At 45.2% G+C, this 22,021-nt stretch overlaps 1 protein-coding gene across 4 annotated transcripts; it reads right to left on the bottom strand.

The window, feature by feature from the left end:
* Window positions 1-184: 184 nt before the first annotated feature.
* On the bottom strand, window positions 185-8,586 carry LOC541979 (bromodomain protein 103). Of its 4 annotated transcripts, none has more exons than XM_008653614.3 (11): window positions 8,273-8,581; window positions 7,629-7,953; window positions 5,085-5,189; window positions 3,025-4,812; window positions 2,753-2,941; window positions 2,502-2,668; window positions 1,879-2,124; window positions 1,477-1,663; window positions 1,264-1,329; window positions 922-1,168; window positions 185-832 (listed from the first exon to the last, which is right to left on the bottom strand). In XM_008653614.3, the coding sequence occupies exons 2-11, from the start codon at window positions 7,836-7,838 to the stop codon at window positions 435-437; spliced, it is 3,603 nt and encodes a 1,200-aa protein (XP_008651836.1). In that variant the 5' UTR covers window positions 7,839-7,953; window positions 8,273-8,581; the 3' UTR covers window positions 185-434. The 4 variants fall into 4 exon arrangements, with proteins under 4 accessions (XP_008651836.1, XP_035816657.1, XP_008651837.1 ...); NM_001111632.2 differs by having other exon boundaries at window positions 210-832; window positions 2,502-2,644; window positions 8,273-8,427; XM_035960764.1 differs by lacking the exon at window positions 1,264-1,329 and having other exon boundaries at window positions 194-832; window positions 2,502-2,644; window positions 8,273-8,586.
* Between the last annotated feature and the right edge of the window lie 13,435 nt (window positions 8,587-22,021).

The raw sequence follows: 22,021 nt of genomic DNA, 5'->3' as shown, positions 1-22,021 counted from the left end.
ACTGAAATAAAAGAGGAACAAAGTGAAATTTATATGATTTAATCTTTTTTAGTCACCGTTTAAGGAAATAAAGACAAACTGTTTTAGTTCCTACTTTAGTCCCACTTTTTGGTAGTTTAAAAACTAAATGGAACTAAAATACAGGGACTAATTTTTAGCCCCTCAAACCAAACATGGCCTAAGATAACAAGCATGGTAACACATGTTATGCATTAAGAGGGAATTCCACCTCATAAATTCATCAAACTGAGGTACAAATCTAGGAAGGGTTCACTTGCTACATCATTTCATGGCAAAACTGTGTCACTGACACTAGAGCATTTGGAAGATTTGTTACAAGGCATGGAACGGGGACAACTCCCAAGATGAACGGCTACTATTGTTTCGTTCCAAAGAGGATGTACAAGGAAAACAAGAATCTTATTGGCGCCAGGTTAAAAATTGTTGCTGTTCTCAACGAATGTCCACAAATACCTAACTACTAACCGCCTATGATCCTCGTTGCTTTCTTTACTTGTCAACTCTATTGCTCCTTTCATTATCTTGGAATACAGCCTCTCGAGCTGCGGCACGCCATAGCTTGCAGTGAGTTCCATGAAGCGTTGCTTCAGGGCTTCTAGCTGTTCTAACAAGTCGTCGCCAGTAGCCGCGGCAATTTTGCCGTTGTCACTCTCCATGGGTTCAGGGGAAGTAGATACTTCTGGTTCTTTGGCTGGTGAATCGTTGGCTTCTTTCGTAGTGCCATTTGACTCTGGTTCTTTTGCAGCTTCTTCTGCGTCAGTTGGCTTCGACAAATCTACATCTTCAGGAGACTTTTCATCTCTAGTCATGCCTGAAACGACAGTTCAATATTTTCCATAATCATTGCAATCACAGTTAACAAGCAAATGCAAGTGTTATAGTTCAGATCGTAAAACTGACTTTGTTCATTTTCTGCACTTTTCTTTTGCCGCCTTAGCACTTCATAACTTTGTGACAGGTTTACTTCAGGCTGTACATTTCGAAGCCTTGCACTTATTCTAGTACCAGAAACCAGCTGAGCAACAGGTGCTGCTTGAAGAATAGCTCTATCTTCATCATCCACAGCCTGCAGTGGCCCCCCTTGTGAAGCAATTTTATCACAGAAGGACACCAAAGATGGGTCCATTTGTGACAACATGCCTTGGACCTGGCCAAAAAGAGGTTCATTAGACACAACAACGATAATCTGTAGAGGCATTGTCAACAGTCTAATGTAGGAGAAAGTGAGAACAAACAAGATACCACATCTCTGAGTTCACATGCTCTACTGACAATCCTAGATCCATTGTAGTCATCCCCGTTGTAAGTCTGTGTAGGTCACACAAGTGGAAGCTTGCCATTATTTAAGCTGTCATCCTCACAACTCCCACCACTGAATTGTAATGTACTTGTGCAATGTAGGGCCATAACATATGCAAACATGAATCAAGAAACTAAGTTCACCAAAAGATGTACCTTTGCGTTTGAGACAATAAGATCAATATCCTTTATAAATGCTGCCCTGGTAAGGTACTGTCCAGAGTCCACCCGCTGCAAGACAGTAGCCATATCCATAGGCTTGTGGATTATTGATCGATAGTCAGGCACCTCATCTTCTAATACTGGGAAGTGAAATACATTGAACCTTTTGTTGTACAAAATGCTGAAAAGATAAGCAGTCACACTATTAGCTAGATCTATCAGGTTCCAAAAGCCAATTTAACAATACTCAATACTGTGACAAGATTGCAAGGGATAAAGGGGGAAAATAAAAAGATACCAACACAAGCACTTGTGTCTCTAACCAAAGTCAAGGTAGATTTTATGATTTTGAAATATCACAGCTTCTGTAATTATTAATTAGAGTAAACTGCATACCGATTACAGATATCTCGGAGGCACATCCTCATTCGACGAACAGCATGCTGCTCAGCTTCTGCCCTAGCCTTTAGCTCAGAAACCTTAGGGCCCTCCACTTCTTTCGGGGCTTTGGGAAGGTCAATAGCAGACTTCTGTTTCTTTGACTTGTTTCTTGATTCTTCCATTTGGAAAGAGAGCAATGACTCAAACAATATACTGAAGTACCTCAATCTATCGTCAAAACTTGGTTGATCCACTTGATACCTATATCAAACAAAGATTTTAATTTTCATGGTGAAAGATAAGATATGAGAAAATCCAGTGATCATGACATGAAGCAGGTGAAAGGTTCGCAAATAAAATGTTATACAAAGAACTAAAGTACACAAGTTAATGAAAAGGAAACAAACTTTTACCTCAATTATGTGCCTACCATCACAGCAATACCATTTACAGAGATTAATAGTCAAAGTACAAGAACAATAATAAAAGATCAGTAAGAAAGAAATAGTAAATGATGGAGAACTAATCAATCTAAGTAATAGGTAGGCAATGATCACGTTGTATCTAGCTTACATCATCAAGGGCAAAGCCAACACAACCCAGGAAAAGTAGAAAAAAACATTTGGCAAGGAACCTACACATTGCGAGAAGAGAATATGGAAGCACACTCTTCTTCAAGGTCAGTAAAAACCACTGATGATGTTCCAAGCAATAAAACTGGAAGGTTGGAGGGCAACTCGTTCAACAGAGTCAACAACACAGCCCTTAGTTGTTCGTGTGCCTGTAACATAAAGAAAGTACTTGACTAGATGATCATTATTAAACATTGTCAGAATTATGTCAAAGCAACAAACTTCAAATAATAAAACTGTGTCTAGAGTCTACTAACCGTATCCCACCAAAGATGGAACTGAGGTATGTATAGAATGGACGGGGTTGTTCTCTTGGCTTCCCCAAAGATATGCACAAGAGCTTCTTCAGGTGTCTTCGCACTTGGATCAGAGAGAAGAGACGGCAGTCCCAAAGAGTGAACAGAGAACTTCTCAAGCTCATGCAAAACAGCTGGTCCCACATGATCCTGCTAAGCCAAAAACACATCAGACAGTGAAACGGAAAAGCGCTTAATATGATACCATCTATTATTGAGAGGAGCAGTCGTACCAGTCCGACACTTTCACCACCACATATCAAAAGGCGAGGTCTATAAACAAGAGGGATGGAAGATCCATAGGAGAGAGCAGAGAACTTGCTAAAATCTATGGATGAAAGGAAAGGGAAAATATCAGAAATATGTTCCATTATTTTCTCAAGATGACTCTTCAGACATGGAGCGATAACTGTTGAAAGTGGCCTTGAATGCACAATAGATCCCCTGTGAGCAGCAGGAGTTATTGTAGACATAGCTTCCAAAAAGTGGTACTTCTCGACACTGACCGAATCAACATCAATGACAAACTTGTCATCACTAGTGTAGACCTGAGGATACTTCTCTCTAAATGCTCTAATAGCTGCTTCTGTACATAATGCCTTCAAATCAGCTCCACAATAGCCCACACAGCTAGCAGCAAGTTCCATCTTTAGTTCCTTCGGTGGAGGATCCTTCCATTTCCTTGTATGAATATCCAGTATTTCTGCTCGAGCCTCATAGCCAGGTAAAGGAAAATAAAACTCACGATCAAATCGGCCAGGTCTACGCAATGCTCCATCAATGGCATCAATTCTGTTAGTTGCTCCAATCAAAACAACTTGCCCACGTGAATCAAGGCCATCCATCAAAGCAAGCAATGTCGAAACAATTGAATTGTGAATCTGCTCTTGCTTGCTAGACCTCACAGGTGCCAGGCCATCTATTTCATCAAAAAATATAATTGACGGCTGATTCTTTTGAGCTTCCTCAAAAAGTAACTTTAGCTGCCTTTCAGCCTCACCCACCCATTTACTAAGAACATCAGCTCCTTTGCGCATATAAAAACTGACCTTCTGGCCAGCTTTAGAGGCAGCACAGGCTAAGGCACGGGCAATCAATGTTTTTCCTGTGCCTGGTGGGCCACAAAGCAGAACACCTCTGGGAGGAGTGATGTGATAGTTTGCAAAAAAATCTGGATACAATAATGGAAAGAAAACCATTTCCTTTAGAGCATCAATGTACTCCGAAAGTCCACCTATATCTTTAAAGCTCACATTCTCGTCAACCTGCAGAGGTTGAATGTCGGCTCCTCCCTTAGAACTTGGTCCAGCAGTTTGCACCCCAGGCATGAGTGAAGTAGAAGTGTCACCCTGATGACCCCAACCAGATGCTCCAACACTCAGGCCCCATGCTGCTGGACTATGCATGTCCAACCCACCCATCAACCATGGCATACTTCCCCTCCCACTGCGCATCCATGGCATGGATGGGCCCTCGTCCGGCTCATCCACAAGAAGGGAATCATCTGAATCATCTGGCAAAGAGAAACGAGGGCGCTTATGCATGCGCGACCCACCTTTTTTTAAATACTTGCTGTTCTTTGGACCAATTCCGTGAACTAGTACTCTACGAGGAGATTGTGGTCTGTGCTTTCCTTCCTTACGAGGGGATGGTCTACGAACCTCTGAACGTTCCCTTAAATCATATCTCCTCCTTCCTTCTTGCTCTTCCTCACCATCTTCGTCATCTCCATCTCCTTCAGCTTCATCACCTCCATCAACCTCCTCCTCATCACCAACATCCTCTTCAATCTCATTGCCATTTTCTCTTTGATCTTCTGCACCTTGTTCATCAGAGCTTTCCTGGTCATCCTCAGATTCATGGTATGGATGCAGTCTTTGTCCTCGCAAAGATCTTCTAGGCCGTAAACCTTCACGACGAGGTATGGAGTTAGACAACTTCTGGCGCTTTGGTCTAGCTGACACTTCATTATGTGCAGCATTGTTTCCCCCCTTACTCTTTGAAGATCGATATCTAGGTCTCTGTAGAGAAATGTGAGATGATTAAGTAATACGGTTTTTTAAGGTGGTGCCCTTAGTTTTGTTGGTATCCTCATTTTTACCCTTAGTCGTGCCTTTTGCTCATCCCTTCCAGTGCTATAGAGCAGAAGGGCAAAACTGAGCAAAAAATACGACTAAGGGTAAAAATGAGGAAGGTGGCAAAACTAAGGGTATGAATTTAAAATTTTAGTTGCCAGTTCGAACAGAGGGTACTAATGTTAACAAGTAACTTTTAAGCAAATGTAGAAACTTACCATAAGATCGTCATCTTCCATACTGGAACTATCTGTATCATAGCCCTCCAGATTTACAGAAATCCTTCGCTTTCTCGTTGAACGGCGCAAATTTGCTGCAACACACTATAAAGGAAATCATCATAAGCTAGCCAACTGAGCACAAAAAAATGGAGTCAAAACACAGCAGTCCTTCATATTATGCAACAGCTGTCCTCAAACTTGTTCTGTGGTGTCACCTAGGTCCCTATACTTCTAATTTACAGATATGGGTCCCTGAACTCGCTGATTGCGCCACACAAGGTCAAAATATCACTAATTAGCATGTGTTTACCTGTCTGTGAGAGAAAGATGATGTCACAAAACAACATGTGGCTCCATGGTGATATTTTAGCATTGATTAGGTAATCAACATTAACTGGGTAGGTTTGAACCTTGAGTGATCCACTGGTGAATTCTACTCTTTCAGAAAAAGGAACAGATGAACAATTGGTTAACGTTAAAATATATCGTACCAATAAAAGACTATTGTCAATCTAGTTTTTGTGTGTGTGTGTGTGTGCGCGACATGGAACCAGATAAATAATATCCTCATAGCAAAAGCTGCTACATAAGCGATGCGGATTTTCAATCATGACTACAGATAAATAAACTAACAACCAGATAAATCAATTAAATAAGATAGATTTAAAATATAATCATGAAAGCAACCACTGTTAGATTTCATTAACGAGGAATTTTGATAAATAACAATTCATTCTTTCCAAAATGTAAGCTGTTTACTAGCTTTGATCAAGTTTGTAGAAAATATAGTAGAATCCACAGTGCCAAATAAATGCATTAACAGGACACTTCATGGAGGATTTAATCATTAATTAATGAAACTAATTTGGAGTTGTAAATATTCAATCGATTTTTATAAACTTGATCAAGGATAGAGACGTTTGACTTAGGACAAAACTAAAATGACTTTCATATTGGAACAGAGGTAGGTGAAAAGGCCTCTAGCTGAGTTGGTTAGGTGGTCTGAGTAGCGTAGCGCTTGTCCTGAGCTCGAATCCCAGTGGGAGCGAATTTCAGACTAAGGTTTAAAAAGGTCACTCGCTGGTTCTCTGGTTGTGTGCGCATGAGATGGACTGACCTATGGGGGCGGATCCTCGTGTAGGGGCTGGGAGGGCTCAAAGAACGAGTAAAGATCCGGCCTATAGGGGCAGACCCTCATGCTGTACTGGGGGAGGGGGCAGCTTTCGTGACCTTTCTCGGTCGGGGCTCTGATTGAACTTTTTAATATAATGCCGTGGGGGCGGTTTTTCCCCTACCGGCCGAGTTTTTTTTTTTGACAGAGGTAGTACTTTCAGTGAGCAACAAATCAGGAAAGAGACAAAAATATACAGAACCGACTTCAAAGGTCTGTTTTGACCCTATATAGTGATGTCACGAACCCTTAAACCCACACTGAAATTTTTTTTTCTTCTAGAAACACACCCACCCTAAAAATGCTCTTTAAAATTGGTTTCTAGAAGATTAATGAGCAAAAAAAAGCAGAGTCATTATAAAGGTTGACAACCCACTACAGAAGAAATGCATATACTCAGGTACTGCATTACTGCTTGTAGCGTTGTATTCAATATTTCAGTTTCAGTTCTGCTATAGTGTTATATGCCTATATTGCCTTTCAATCTGTTACTCAGTATCAATTTCAGACTTATATAATACCTATTGCAGTATTGCTTATATATACATATATCATATTATATATACATATGTCCAGAAGTATATAGGACGGTTAGGGGACGACCAGAGGTCGACCAGGACCGATTAGGTGTCCTAATCGTCGCCCTATTCGCGATTAGGTGCCTGGTCGGTCCTCTGGAACGACCAGCTGGTTGCCCGACCTGAAAACAATGTCAGACACAGCACAAACTACACAGAAATGAAAGAGATAGCAGGCATTCAACTCAACCAAAATGTTATATGCATGCAGGACCTCCAAACTACTAATTATCCAACATTCCAGCATAAAAACAGTGAACTTATCAGATATTTAGGCCTACACACGATAGACCTGAACCTGATCCATCTTAGCTAGCTGTTAATTGGTAATCTATTTTACTTACACCTATAAGTGACAATAAGACTAAAGGAATACAGTATTACTCAATCAATTCCATTTAGAAATAACACCATCAAGCACACCCATCGAAGGGCGGGCCTGGTGCAGCGGTAGAGCCTACCGTCTGTAACCGGAAGGTCCCGGGTTCGAGCCCCAGCCTCTGCATATTATGCGGGTAAGGCTTGGCGCTTAAAGATACCCTTCCCCAGACCCCGCACAGTGCGGGAAGCCTACGGCACTGGGTACGCCCTAAGCACACCCATCAAGGCTACTGAATTCACTGCTACACACGCAGGTTTTAAAAATTCAAAATGATGCATAAATACTAACATTCTGTAAAACGCACGCACACATTGCCACTCCCACACATGTAGTTATCAATACAAACAGATAACCACAAAGAACAAGTGAGAACAGAGGCTCATTAGGCATAGGCAGACAAATTAGCTTACATCGGCAGGTGGTGGCCGTGCAGCTGGCTTGCGAAGCAGTTTCTTAGCAATCTGTGATGCAGCAGTTCGCTTCTTAGACTTAACCTTCTTCCTCATGGCTGGATTGTAGTACATATAGCCACGAGCATAGTACTTTGGACGCTGCCGCAGCCGGTCACTAGTCCTCACCGGCGTCACTGACGCGTCCCCCTTACCCTCCATCGCCACCATCCCTCCGTCCTCCTCAGGTCCACTTCCTAACCATGTTGTACATTGCTCCTCAAATTACGCCAAACAACCCCACGATTGTAGTCAATCCCCAAACCCTAGCCCCAAATCCACCAACCTGCATATACACAGATAAGATATCAAACAATAGCAGATTTACCTCTAGTGCATTACAAAATGGTACCGGCTGTTTTTTTTCCACACCAAACAGTCCCCAAAAAATTCCCAGGAAAAAAAATCAAACCCATGAACAATAGTACGAATCCGCCCCCACCAAACTCCAGTCAACCAACCACGAATCATCAAAAAATCATACAACCTAATAACAAAACCCCACCCAACGCCAGATGCCCGAGCTAAAACCCCACGAAAATGAGACCAAAATCATCACGAAAAAACAGGGGGAAATCCCGAGCCCGTCGCCGCCAGGTGCTAACCTCGAGAATCCGATCCGTGGGGGCGCGAGGCCCTCCGAGCCAGGGCGGATTCGAGGCGGCGGCGGGCCAGCTGAAGGGGACGGGGGCGAGGCAACGCGACTCGCGAGGGTTCCCTAGCTTCCTTCGCGTCGGGGGTTTCGAAGCGGAGAGGGGTGCCGAGACGACCACAAGGGTTTCGGGTTTCTTTCCTCTATCAGCCGCACGCGCGAAGCACGTGAGTGGGAGGCCGCCTCGGTCGCAGCGTTCACATGGGGCTACAGCGGGTGCGGCTTCTGACAGGTGGGCGTAATGGTATCTTTGGGCCCGGTGACAGTGGGTACAGGAAGTCTGACTCGGGATTAAATGGTTCAGGGAATTTGTGATTGGGATTTTCCTGGGCGTTGGATGGAGACCGGACGGTGGATAAGTTATTCCAGTTTTATGGGGAGCTATGTGTAATGTGTTAAGGCACTCGTGTACCGTTGGAGAGAACACATTTTAAAGTAGTAGTAAGGACTAGGGAGTCTACATGCATACCTCTTTTGTCTTTCTATGCCCTAGGATTTTCTAAACCTATAACGAAACGATATTTGTGATAATAAAAGAATTATAGTTACGAATAGAGAACATCAATCTATATAATATGGCTATGACTTTGCTCTGGGCTGATTGCATACACGCTGTTTGACACCAAAATGAGCCGGCGGACTGTCCGGCCCTGAGGCCGGACGGTCCGCGGTCCGGACGGTCCGCGCGTGCGCAGAACAGATTAGGGTTCCGAGTTTTGTGCTATGGTTGTTAGCTAAAATCATGGGATAAGCTCGGAAATTAGTTTGTAAAGGGTCCAGCCCCCCTCCTCTATAAATAGAGGGGTATACGGCCGATTTGTAATCAACAATCGAATCAATACAACTTCTATTCGCATTTATTTCCAGTACAATTAGGAGTAGTTCTAGTCTAGTTCTAGTTTAGCCTCTCGATCCCCAAATTCTTCGCCTCTCTTCGACTCTACGCCGATTAGAGGAGTCTAGGTCGGTCGGCCCGAGCCTAGACAACCCCTAGGATCTCTCCTCCCCGACGGGGTCCCTTCCGGGAGCGAGATCCAGGCGCCGCCGGCGATCTTCCGCCGCCCCTGCGCACACGCGGACCGTCCGGCCCCAGGGCGCGGACCGTCCGGCCGTCACGCAGGAAACCCTAGCCCCTGTGCCAGGTCGCGGACCGTCCGGCCTCAGGCCACGGACCGTCCGCGCCTGACCAGAGAGCACCGCCGCCGGTTCTTCTTGAGTATTTGGCGCTCCGAAAAAGCGTCAACATACTTTTTGGCGACTCCGCTGGGGACAACACATATAGACCTATCAAATCGGCCCTCAATGGCCGGTTCAAAAGATAGCTCTGAGGTTTCCACCAGCAATATCATCACACCGACATGGGAAGCCTTGCCGGCTGAAGAACAGCTCCTGTTCGAGGAGCGCCAGGAGCAGCTGATCCAAGAAGCAAAGGCGAAGTTCCTGGCTGACTTCAAAGTGGACAGGAACAACAAAGTCGTTCGACAACGGGCGACAGATCTGGCTTCGCTCCGACCTACTACGATTACCCCAAATGTAAGTAGCACCAACGAACTCCAATCTCTTAAAGCTTACATAGACGAACAGCGAGAACAGATGCAAAATATCATAGGGGTTATGCAAAACGATTGTAGGAGACTAGTACGTGCATTTGATAAATCTAGTATAGCAAATTTTCCTTCACACGAGGTTGAATTAGGAGATAATACACGTAATACATCGGTTAAAGGTTGTCACGACCAGTCACAACCCCCTTATGGGATGCCGATGGACACGTACCCTGAGCAAACGCAAATCGGCAGTAAACCAGCCGATCTACACATGTCCGGACCGTCCGCTCGCGAGCGCGGACCGTCCGGGTCAGCCACAGCCGGGCCCATTTTTTATGAGTTACCTAGACACGCACCCGAGCCACCACATAGGGCACCGAATTTAAACTATCCAGTCGGACGGTCCGCATACAACGACGGACGGTCCGCATATAATCACGGACGGTCCGGGTACGTATCCGGACAGTCCGCGCATGAGTCTTTTGAGGGGGATTATTACCTGAATCCTCGCCCGTCCCAGCAACACTTCCCATCACATTATGCAATGCACCAGCCCATTAATTCAGGATCCAGAGCCCAGGAAAGCTTTCCGGCCCCACCTAGAAGGCCGAAAAGAAACGATCAAACATATGAGCCATATAGGACAAATGGAAATGCACCACGTAGCTCAAACCAATGGGGGGAACGACAACATACTAACATGCAACCAACCCCACCTATGTTTGACCAGAGAGCCGGTGGTCTTGCACCGGCTGCCATTGGTATAGTGAGGGAAGAAATAGCCGGGGCGTTCCGAGATAAGCTCAGAGTAAGCATGATCCATGGGGGGCAATCATATCGGAAGCCTTATGACAGCCGATTTGATCACCACCCATACCCACAGGGAACCAGGATACCCGAGTTTGCAAAGTTTTCGGGTGACCAAGGAAAAAGCACGCGTGAGCACATAGGCCAGTTCCTAGCACAATTAGGAGAATTGGCCGACACCGAAGCATTCCGTGTGCGTTTATTTTCATTATCCTTAACAGGGACTGCATTCACATGGTATGCCACGCTCTCTCCTAATTCCATTTTGTCATGGGGAGACTTAGAGCAAAAATTTCATGAACATTTCTTCTCTGGTGATTATGAGCTAGATTTAGTAGACTTAGTGACCCTACGACAAGAAAAAGATGAATCGGTTAGTGATTATATCCGGAGATTCCAGGATACGAGAAACCGATGCTTTCAAATTCATTTAACAGATAAACAACTGGCGGGAATAGCCTTTGATGGATTGCGCTATTATTTAAAAGAGAGATTAGAAGGCATCCAGTTCTTTACTCTAGCACAATTACATCAGAGAGCTTCGGCTTGTGAAAGCCGAAGCAAAGAACTAGTCAGAACGGTGCATCATAATGTCCCTATAGTAGAACACAATCAAAGTAGTTCGGACGATGAACCAAAGAAAGTTTACACTGCCGAAATAGTTTGGCCCGAGCAGGCCAAATCTTCGGCTTGCTCCTCCTTGCAGTCAGTTCAAAAGGAACGACAGGAGGAGGTTAAGTTTACATTTAATGTCGGCAAATGTGATAAGATATTCGATGAATTACTAAAAAATGGTAACATTAAAATTGATTATATCGTTCCACCTGCCGACGAACTAAAGCGTCGCGCATACTGCAAGTGGCACAACTCATTTTCCCATGCCACTAATGATTGTAATGTGTTCCGACGACAAATTCAATCGGCCATTGATGATGGACGATTGAAATTTCAGGAGGACACGGAGCCCTTCCCAATGAATGTGATCGACTTTAATGGCAAAAAGGTCCTAATTCGGCCCAACACAGCCGATAAGGGCAAAGACAAAGAAGTCATCATCGGCAACGCACGGGAGGCCGATGGAAACAACAAAATTTCTTGCAGGAAAGTGATGGCTGAGAAGACTCCTAATGGAGGGGAGACACTGAAGGTAACCATCACAAACTCCAGCGCTGGGGGGCAAGCACAGACAAAGGGATATGCGCGAGAACCCATACTACGCATCGCGGACGGTCCGGTGTCTAGGCGCGGACGGTCCGTAACATCACTGGACGGTCCGAAGCGTTCCGACGGACGGTCCGGCAACGTCGAAGAGCCGCGGCGACCACGTACCTTCAAACCACGACGACCAGAAATAGGTACGTGGAAAACTAACACGTTCAAGGCAACTGGTCGGTTGGTAAAATCTAGCCCGACCTTTGATCAATTATTGTCTAAATATGTGAAAAAGAAGGCTGGCTCTAGCGACCGGCCACCAAAGGGACCTCGCTTACCCACCCAGGTGCGATGGCAGGTTAGGCCGATTGGACCACCACACCAATCGGAAAGGACGGGAGGTCATAATGTTCAATTAAGACCTAACGTACCTGCATGGACACCTCCACCACCATATCTACATATGCCATATTCATACACATACATACCTCCACCATACGTCCCAAATCAAATGTGGGGCATGCCACCATACCCATTTAGGATGCCACAGTACCCCGCTTGGGGGGCACCCCAAACATCTGTATTCAATAGGTTGACACCTCCAGTACAAGACCGATTGAGAGCCCCTCAATCTGGTCCACAAGCACAGGCCCAGCAAGATTGCCGAACAATTCGGCCCCAAAGGCTGACTAATCCGGCAGGGGGGCATACAGCTACAACCTCCAACAGTACGAAAAAGGGAGACGTCATTAAAATAGGAACGACAGATGTCATCGTGCAACTGAAAGGGAATTAGGCTTACACCTAGTTCCTAAATAATTTTGGTGGTTGAATTGCCCAACACAAATAATTGGACTAACTAGTTTGCCCAAGTGTGTAGATTATACAGGTGTAAAAGGTTCACCCTCAGCCAATGAAAAGACCAAGTTTTGGATTCAATAAAGGAGCAAAGGGGCAACCGAAGGCACCCCTGGTCTGGCGCACCGGACTGTCCGGTGTGCCACCGGACAGTGAACAGTTCCTGTCCGGTGCACCAGGGGACTCAGACTCAAACTCTTCACCCTCGGGATTTCTCGGAAGCCGGCGCGCTATAATTCACCGGACTGTCCGGTGTGCACCGGACATGTCCGGTGCTCCAAGGAAGCGCGGTCTCCGGAACTCGCCAGCCTCGGGTTCGCGTGGCAGCCGCTCCGCTAAAATTCACCGGACTGTCCGGTGTGCACCGGACTGTCCGGTGTACCAGCGGAGCAACGGCTCTTTTCGGCGCCAACGGCTCCCTGCGGTGCATTCAATGCGCGCACAGCGCGCGCAGACGTCAGACATGCCCATACCGGTGCACCGGACATCAAACAGTACATGTCCGGTGTGCACCGGACACCCAGGAGGGCCCACAAGTCAGAAGCTCCAACGGTCAGAATCCAACGGCAGTGATGACGTGGCAGGGGCACCGGACTGTCCGGTGTGCACCGGACTGTCCGGTGCGCCATCAAGCAGACGCCTCCAGCCAACGGTCAAGTTTGGTGGTTGGGGCTATAAATACCCCAACCACCCCACCATTCATTGCATCCAAGTTTTCCACTTCTCAACTACTACAAGAGCTCTAGCATTCAATTCTAGACACACAAAAGAGATCAAATCATCTCCAATTCCACACAAAGCCCTAGTGACTAGTGAGAGTGATTTGCCGTGTTCATTTGAGCTCTTGTGCTTGGATTGCTTCTTTTCTTTCTCACTTGCTCTTGAGATCACAACTCCATTGTAATCAAGGCAAGAGGCACCAATTGTGTGGTGGCCCTTGCGGGGAAGTTTTGTTCCCGGCTTTGATTTGAGAAGAGAAGCTCACTCGGTCCGAGGGACCGTTTGAGAGAGGGAAGGGTTGAAAGAGACCCGGCCTTTGTGGCCTCCTCAACGGGGAGTAGGTTTGAAAGAACCGAACCTCGGTAAAACAAATCCGCGTGTCACACACTTCATTATTCGCTTGCGATTTGTTTTGCGCCCTCTCTTGCGGACTCGTTTATATTTCTAACGCTAACCCGGCTTGTAGTTGTGTTTATATTTGTAAATTTCAGTTTCGCCCTATTCACCCCCCCTCTAGGCGACTATCAATTGGTATCAGAGCCCGGTGCTTCATTAAGAGCCTAACCGCTCGAAGTGATGTCGGGAGATCACGCCAAGAAGGAGATGGAGACCGGCGAAAAGCCCACTACAAGCCACGGGAGCACTTCATCGGAAGAGTCCCGCACCAAAAGGAGGGAGAAGAAGAAGAGCTCCTCCAACAAAGGGAAGGAGAAGAAATCTTCTTCTCACCACAAAGAGAAGAAGGAAAAATCTTCTTCCCACAAGCCGCATCGGAAAGGCGACAAGCACAAGAGGATGAGGAAGGTGGTCTACTACGAAACCGACACTTCATCAACATCGACCTCCGACTCCGATGCGCCCTCCATCACTTCTAAGCGCCAAGAGCGCAAGAAGTATAGTAAGATCCCCCTACGCTACCCTCGCATTTCCAAACATACACCTTTACTTTCCGTCCCATTAGGCAAACCACCAACTTTTGATGGTGAAGATTACGCTAGGTGGAGCGATTTAATGCGATTTCATCTAACCTCGCTCCACAAAAGTATATGGGATGTTGTTGAGTTTGGTGCACAGGTACCGTCAGTAGGGGATGAAAACTATGATGAGGATGAGGTGGCCCAAATCGAGCACTTCAATTCTCAAGCAACAACAATACTCCTCGCCTCTCTAAGTAGAGAGGAGTATAACAAAGTACAAGGGTTGAAGAGCGCCAAGGAGATTTGGGATTTACTCAAGACCGCGCATGAAGGTGATGAGCTCACCAAGATCACCAAGCGGGAAACGATTGAGGGGGAGCTCGGTCGGTTCCGGCTTCGCAAAGGGGAGGAGCCACAACACATGTACAATCGGCTCAAGACCTTGGTGAACCAAGCGCGCAACCTCGGGAGCGTAAAGTGGGATGACCACGAGGTGGTTAAGGTTATTCTAAGATCACTTATTTTCCTTAACCCTACACAAGTTCAATTAATCCGTGGTAATCCTAGATATACCAAAATGACCCCCGAGGAAGTTATCGGGAATTTTGTGAGTTTTGAATGCATGATCGAAGGATCGAGGAAGATCAACGAGCTTGATGATGCCACCACATCCGAAGCTCAACTCGTTGCATTCAAAGCAACGGAGGAGAAGAAGGAGGAGTCTACACCAAGTCGACAACCAATCGACGCCTCCAAGCTTGACAATGAGGAGATGGCGCTCGTCATCAAGAGCTTCCGCCAAATCCTCAAACAAAGGAGGGGGAAAGACTACAAGTCCCGCTCCAAGAAGGTTTGCTATAAGTGTGGTAAGCCCGGTCACTTTATTGCTAAATGTCCATTATCAAGTGATAGTGACAGGGGCGACGACAAGAAGGGGAGAAGAAAGGAGAAGAGATACTACAAGAAGAAGGGCGGTGATGCCCATGTTTGTCGGGAGTGGGACTCCGACGAAAGCTCTAGCGACTCCTCCGACGACGAGGACGCCGCCAACATCGCCGTCACCAAGGGACTCCTCTTCCCCAACGTCGGCCACAAGTGCCTCATGGCAAAGGACGGCAAAAAGAAGGTTAAATCTAAAACCTCCACTAAATATGAATCCTCTAGTGATGACAATGCTAGTGATGAGGAAGATAATTTGCGTTCCCTTTTTGCCAACCTTAACATAGCTCAAAAGGAAAAATTGAATGAATTGGTTAGTGCTATTCATGAAAAGGATGACCTTTTGGATTCCCAAGAGGATTGTCTAATTAAAGAAAACAAAAAACATGTTAAGGTTAAGAAGGCTTATGCTCTTGAAATTGAGAAATGTGAAAAATTATCTAGTGAGCTAAGCGCTTGTCGTGAGATGATTGACAACCTTAGAAATGAAAATGCTATCTTAAATGCTAAGGTTGATTCACATGTTTGTAATGTTTCAATTCCCAATCTTAGAGATGATAATGTTGACTTGCTTGCTAAGATTGATGAATTGAATGTATCTCTTGCTAGCCTTAGATTAGAGAATGAAAAGTTAATTGCTAAGGCTAAAGATTTCGATGTTTGCAAAGTTACAATTTCCAATCTTAAAGATAAAAATGATATTCTTCATGCTAAGATTGTGGAACTTGATTCTTGCAAACCCTCTACATCTACCATTGAGCATGTCACTATTTGTGCTAGATGTAGAGATATTGATGTTAATGCTATTCATGATCACATGTCGTTAATTAAACAACAAAATGATCACATAGCAAAATTAGATGCTAAAATTGCCGAGCATAACTTAGAAAATGAAAAATTTAAATTTGCTAGAAGTATGCTCTATAATGGGAGACGCCCTGGCATCAAGGATGGCATTGGCTTCCAAAGGGGAGACAATGTCAAACTTAATGCCCCTCCTAAAAATTTGTCTAACTTTGTTAAGGGCAAGGCTCCCATGCCTCAGGATAACGAGGGTTACATTTTGTACCCTGCTGGTTATCCCGAGAGCAAAATTAGGAGAATTCACTCTAGGAAGTCTCACTCTGGACCTAACCATGCTTTTATGTATAGGGGTGAAACATCTAGCTCTAGGCAACCAACCCGTGCCAAGTTGCCTAGAAAGAAAACTCCTAATGCATCAAATGATCATGCTATTTCATTTAAAACTTTTGATGCTTCTTATGTGTTGACTAACAAATCCGGCAAAGTAGTTGCCAAATATGTTGGGGGCAAGCACAAGGGGTCAAGGACTTGTGTTTGGGTACCCAAAGTTCTTGTGTCTAATGCCAAAGGACCCAAAACCATTTGGGTACCTAAAGTCAAGAACTAAAATTGTTTTGTAGGTTTATGCATCCGGGGGCTCAAGTTGGATACTCGACAGCGGGTGCACAAACCACATGACAGGGGAGAAAAGGATGTTCTCCTCATATGAGAAAAACCAAGATCCCCAACGAGCTATCACATTCGGGGATGGAAATCAAGGTTTGGTCAAAGGACTTGGTAAAATTGCTATATCTCCTGACCATTCTATTTCCAATGTTTTTCTTGTTGATTCTTTAGATTACAACTTGCTTTCTGTTTCCCAATTATGTCAAATGGGCTACAACTGTCTTTTTACTGATATAGGTGTCACTGTCTTTAGAAGAAGTGATGATTCAATAGCTTTTAAGGGAGTATTAGAGGGTCAGCTATACTTGGTAGATTTTGATAGAGCTGAACTCGACACTTGCTTAATTGCTAAGACTAACATGGGTTGGCTCTGGCACCGCCGACTAGCCCATGTTGGGATGAAGAATCTTCACAAGCTTCTAAAGGGAGAACACATTTTAGGATTAACAAATGTTCATTTTGAGAAAGACAGGATTTGTAGCGCATGCCAGGCAGGGAAGCAAGTTGGAGTCCATCATCCACACAAGAACATCATGACGACCGACAGGCCGCTTGAGCTACTTCACATGGATCTTTTCGGCCCGATTGCTTACATAAGCATCGGCGGGAGTAAGTATTGTCTTGTAATAGTGGATGATTATTCTCGCTTCACTTGGGTATTCTTTTTACAGGAAAAATCTCAAACCCAAGAGACTTTAAAGGGGTTCTTGAGACGGGCTCAAAATGAGTTCGGCTTAAGGATCAAGAAAATAAGAAGCGACAACGGGACGGAGTTCAAGAACTCTCAAATTGAAAGCTTCCTTGAGGAGGAGGGCATCAAGCATGAGTTCTCTTCTCCCTACACGCCACAACAAAATGGTGTAGTGGAGAGGAAGAATCAAACTCTTTTGGACATGGCAAGAACCATGCTTGATGAGTACAAGACACCGGACCGGTTTTGGGCCGAAGCGGTCAACACCGCCTGCTACGCCATCAACCGGTTATATCTTCACCGAATCCTCAAGAAGACATCATATGAACTCCTAACCGGTAAAAAGCCCAACATTTCATACTTTAGAGTTTTTGGTAGCAAATGCTTTATTCTTGTTAAAAGAGGTAGAAAATCTAAATTTGCTCCTAAAACTGTAGAAGGTTTTTTACTTGGTTATGACTCAAACACAAGGGCATATAGGGTCTTTAACAAGTCCACTGGACTAGTTGAAGTCTCATGTGACGTTGTGTTTGATGAAACTAACGGCTCTCAAGTAGAGCAAGTTGATCTTGATGAGATAGGTGAAGAACAGGCTCCATGCATAGCGCTAAGGAACATGTCCATTGGGGATGTGTGTCCTAGGGAATCCGAAGAGCCTCCAAATGCACAAGATCAACCGTCCTCCTCCATGCAAGCATCTCCACCAACTCAAAATGAGGATGAAGCTCAAGTTGATGAAGGGCAAAATCAAGAAGATGAGCCACCTCAAGATGATGGCAATGATCCAGGGGGAGATGCAATTGATCAAGAAAAGGAGGATGAGGAAGAACCAAGGCCGCCACACCCAAGAGTCCACCAAGCAATCCAACGAGATCACCCCGTCGACACCATCCTCGGCGACATTCATAAGGGGGTAACCACTCGATCTCGTGTTGCACATTTTTGTGAACATTACTCTTTTGTTTCCTCTATTGAGCCACACAGGATAGAGGAAGCACTTCAAGATTCGGATTGGGTGGTGGCAATGCAAGAGGAGCTCAACAATTTCACAAGGAACGAGGTATGGCATTTAGTTCCACGTCCTAACCAAAATGTTGTAGGAACCAAGTGGGTCTTCCGCAACAAGCAAGACGAGCATGGTGTGGTGACAAGGAACAAAGCTCGACTTGTGGCCAAAGGATACTCCCAAGTCGAAGGTTTGGATTTCGGTGAAACCTATGCACCCGTAGCTAGGCTTGAGTCAATTCGCATATTATTGGCCTATGCTACTTACCATGGCTTTAAGCTTTATCAAATGGACGTGAAAAGTGCCTTCCTCAATGGACCAATCAAAGAAGAGGTCTATGTTGAGCAACCTCCCGGCTTTGAAGACAGTGAGTACCCTAACCATGTCTATAGGCTCTCTAAGGCGCTTTATGGGCTCAAGCAAGCCCCAAGAGCATGGTATGAATGCCTAAGAGATTTCCTTATTTCTAATGGCTTCAAAGTTGGCAAGGCCGATCCTACACTCTTTACTAAAACACTTGAAAATGATTTGTTCGTATGCCAAATTTATGTTGATGATATTATATTTGGGTCTACTAACAAATCTACATGTGAAGAGTTCAGTAGGATCATGACACAGAAATTCGAGATGTCGATGATGGGGGAGTTGAAGTATTTTCTAGGATTCCAAGTCAAGCAACTCCAAGAGGGCACCTTCATTAGCCAAACGAAGTACACTCAAGACATTCTAACCAAGTTTGGGATGAAGGATGCCAAACCCATCAAGACACCCATGGGAACTAATGGGCATCTCGACCTCGACACGGGAGGTAAGTCCGTGGATCAAAAGGTATACCGGTCGATGATTGGTTCATTGCTTTATTTATGTGCATCTCGACCGGACATTATGCTTTCCGTTTGCATGTGTGCAAGATTCCAATCCGACCCTAAGGAATCCCACCTTACGGCCGTAAAACGAATCTTGAGATACTTGGCTTATACACCTAAGTTTGGGCTTTGGTACCCTCGGGGATCCACATTTGATTTGATTGGTTATTCGGATGCCGATTGGGCGGGGTGCAAAATCAATAGGAAGAGCACATCGGGGACTTGCCAGTTCTTGGGAAGATCCTTGGTGTCATGGGCTTCAAAGAAGCAAAATTCGGTCGCTCTTTCTACCGCCGAAGCCGAGTATATTGCCGCAGGCCATTGTTGCGTGCAATTACTTTGGATGAGGCAGACCCTGCGGGATTATGGTTACAAATTAACCAAAGTTCCTTTGCTATGTGATAATGAGAGTGCAATCAAAATGGCCGACAATCCTGTCGAGCATAGCCGCACTAAGCACATAGCCATTCGGTATCATTTTCTTAGGGATCACCAACAAAAGGGAGATATCGAGATTTCTTATATTAACACTAAAGATCAATTAGCCGATATCTTTACCAAGCCTCTTGATGAACAATCTTTTACCAGACTTAGGCATGAGCTCAATATTCTTGATTCTAGAAATTTCTTTTGCTAGCTTGCACACATAGCTCATTTGAATACCTTTAATTATATCTCTTTTATATGCTATGACTAATGTGTCTTCAAGTCTATTTCAAACCAAGTCATAGGTATATTGAAAGGGAATTGGAGTCTTCGGCAAAGACAAAGGCTTCCACTCCGTAACTCACACTTCGCCATCACTCCAAGCATCTCTCTATTCTTTGGGGAGAAATGAGAATTCAAAGCAAAAGGACTTCGTCTTTGGTATAATCTTAACTCATTTACTTATGACCAAAAGGGAAGATAGTACCTCAGGGCTCCAATGATTCCGTTTTTGGCGATTCATGCCAAAAAGGGGGAGAAATGAGCCCAAAGCAAAAGGACCACACCACCACCAATTTCAAAACTTAGTGTTTTCCAAGAAGTATTTATCAATTGGGATCCTGTTGTGTTCAAAAGGGGGAGAAAGTAGTATTTCAAAATGGTATATCAAAACCCTCTTGAACACTAAGAGGAGGATTTAATTTAGGGGGAGTTTTGTTTAGTCAAAGGAAAAGCATTTGAAACAGAGGGAGAAAATTTCAAATCTTGAAAATGCTTTGCAAACTCTTATTCATTTACCTTTGACTATTTGCAAAAGATCTTTGAAATGAATTTACAAAAATTTTTGCAAAAACAAAACTTGTGGTGCAAACGTGGTCCAAAATACTAAATAAGAAAGAAACATTCCATGCATATCTTGTAAGTAGTTATATTGGCTCAATTCTAAGCAACCTTTACACTTACATTATGCAAACTAGTTCAATTATGCACATCCCTGTTTGCTTTGGTTTGTGTTGGCATCAATCACCAAAAAGGGGGAGATTGAAAGGGAATTAGGCTTACACCTAGTTCCTAAATAATTTTGGTGGTTGAATTGCCCAACACAAATAATTGGACTAACTAGTTTGCCCAAGTGTGTAGATTATACAGGTGTAAAAGGTTCACCCTCAGCCAATGAAAAGACCAAGTTTTGGATTCAATAAAGGAGCAAAGGGGCAACCGAAGGCACCCCTGGTCTGGCGCACCGGACTGTCCGGTGTGCCACCGGACAGTGAACAGTTCCTGTCCGGTGCACCAGGGGACTCAGACTCAAACTCTTCACCCTCGGGATTTCTCGGAAGCCGGCGCGCTATAATTCACCGGACTGTCCGGTGTGCACCGGACATGTCCGGTGCTCCAAGGAAGCGCGGTCTCCGGAACTCGCCAGCCTCGGGTTCGCGTGGCAGCCGCTCCGCTAAAATTCACCGGACTGTCCGGTGTGCACCGGACTGTCCGGTGTACCAGCGGAGCAACGGCTCTTTTCGGCGCCAACGGCTCCCTGCGGTGCATTCAATGCGCGCACAGCGCGCGCAGACGTCAGACATGCCCATACCGGTGCACCGGACATCAAACAGTACATGTCCGGTGTGCACCGGACACCCAGGAGGGCCCACAAGTCAGAAGCTCCAACGGTCAGAATCCAACGGCAGTGATGACGTGGCAGGGGCACCGGACTGTCCGGTGTGCACCGGACTGTCCGGTGCGCCATCGAGCAGACGCCTCCAGCCAACGGTCAAGTTTGGTGGTTGGGGCTATAAATACCCCAACCACCCCACCATTCATTGCATCCAAGTTTTCCACTTCTCAACTACTACAAGAGCTCTAGCATTCAATTCTAGACACACAAAAGAGATCAAATCCTCTCCAATTCCACACAAAGCCCTAGTGACTAGTGAGAGTGATTTGCCGTGTTCATTTGAGCTCTTGTGCTTGGATTGCTTCTTTTCTTTCTCACTTGCTCTTGAGATCACAACTCCATTGTAATCAAGGCAAGAGGCACCAATTGTGTGGTGGCCCTTGCGGGGAAGTTTTGTTCCCGGCTTTGATTTGAGAAGAGAAGCTCACTCGGTCCGAGGGACCGTTTGAGAGAGGGAAGGGTTGAAAGAGACCCGGCCTTTGTGGCCTCCTCAACGGGGAGTAGGTTTGAAAGAACCGAACCTCGGTAAAACAAATCCGCGTGTCACACACTTCATTATTCGCTTGCGATTTGTTTTGCGCCCTCTCTTGCGGACTCGTTTATATTTCTAACGCTAACCCGGCTTGTA

The sequence above is a fragment of the Zea mays genome, chromosome 7 (assembly GCF_902167145.1).
Source record: "Zea mays cultivar B73 chromosome 7, Zm-B73-REFERENCE-NAM-5.0, whole genome shotgun sequence".
NCBI classification, from domain to species: Eukaryota; Viridiplantae; Streptophyta; class Magnoliopsida; order Poales; family Poaceae; genus Zea; species Zea mays.
This window is presented reverse-complemented; position numbering and strand designations above follow the sequence as displayed.

What these genes read in the sequence shown, in the direction of transcription:
- LOC541979 (XM_008653614.3), bottom strand. Translation starts at nt 7,838, where the DNA reads ATGGTGGCGATGGAGGGTAAGGGGGACGCGTCAGTGACGCCGGTGAGG. An exon ending in GTGGTGAAAGTGTCGGACTG is followed by an intron (nt 2,942 to 3,024) that starts GTACGACTGCTC and finishes TTGGCTTAGCAG; the next exon opens with GATCATGTGGGACCAGCTGT. An exon ending in CTCCGAGATATCTGTAATCG is followed by an intron (nt 1,664 to 1,878) that starts GTATGCAGTTTA and finishes TTATCTTTTCAG; the next exon opens with CATTTTGTACAACAAAAGGT.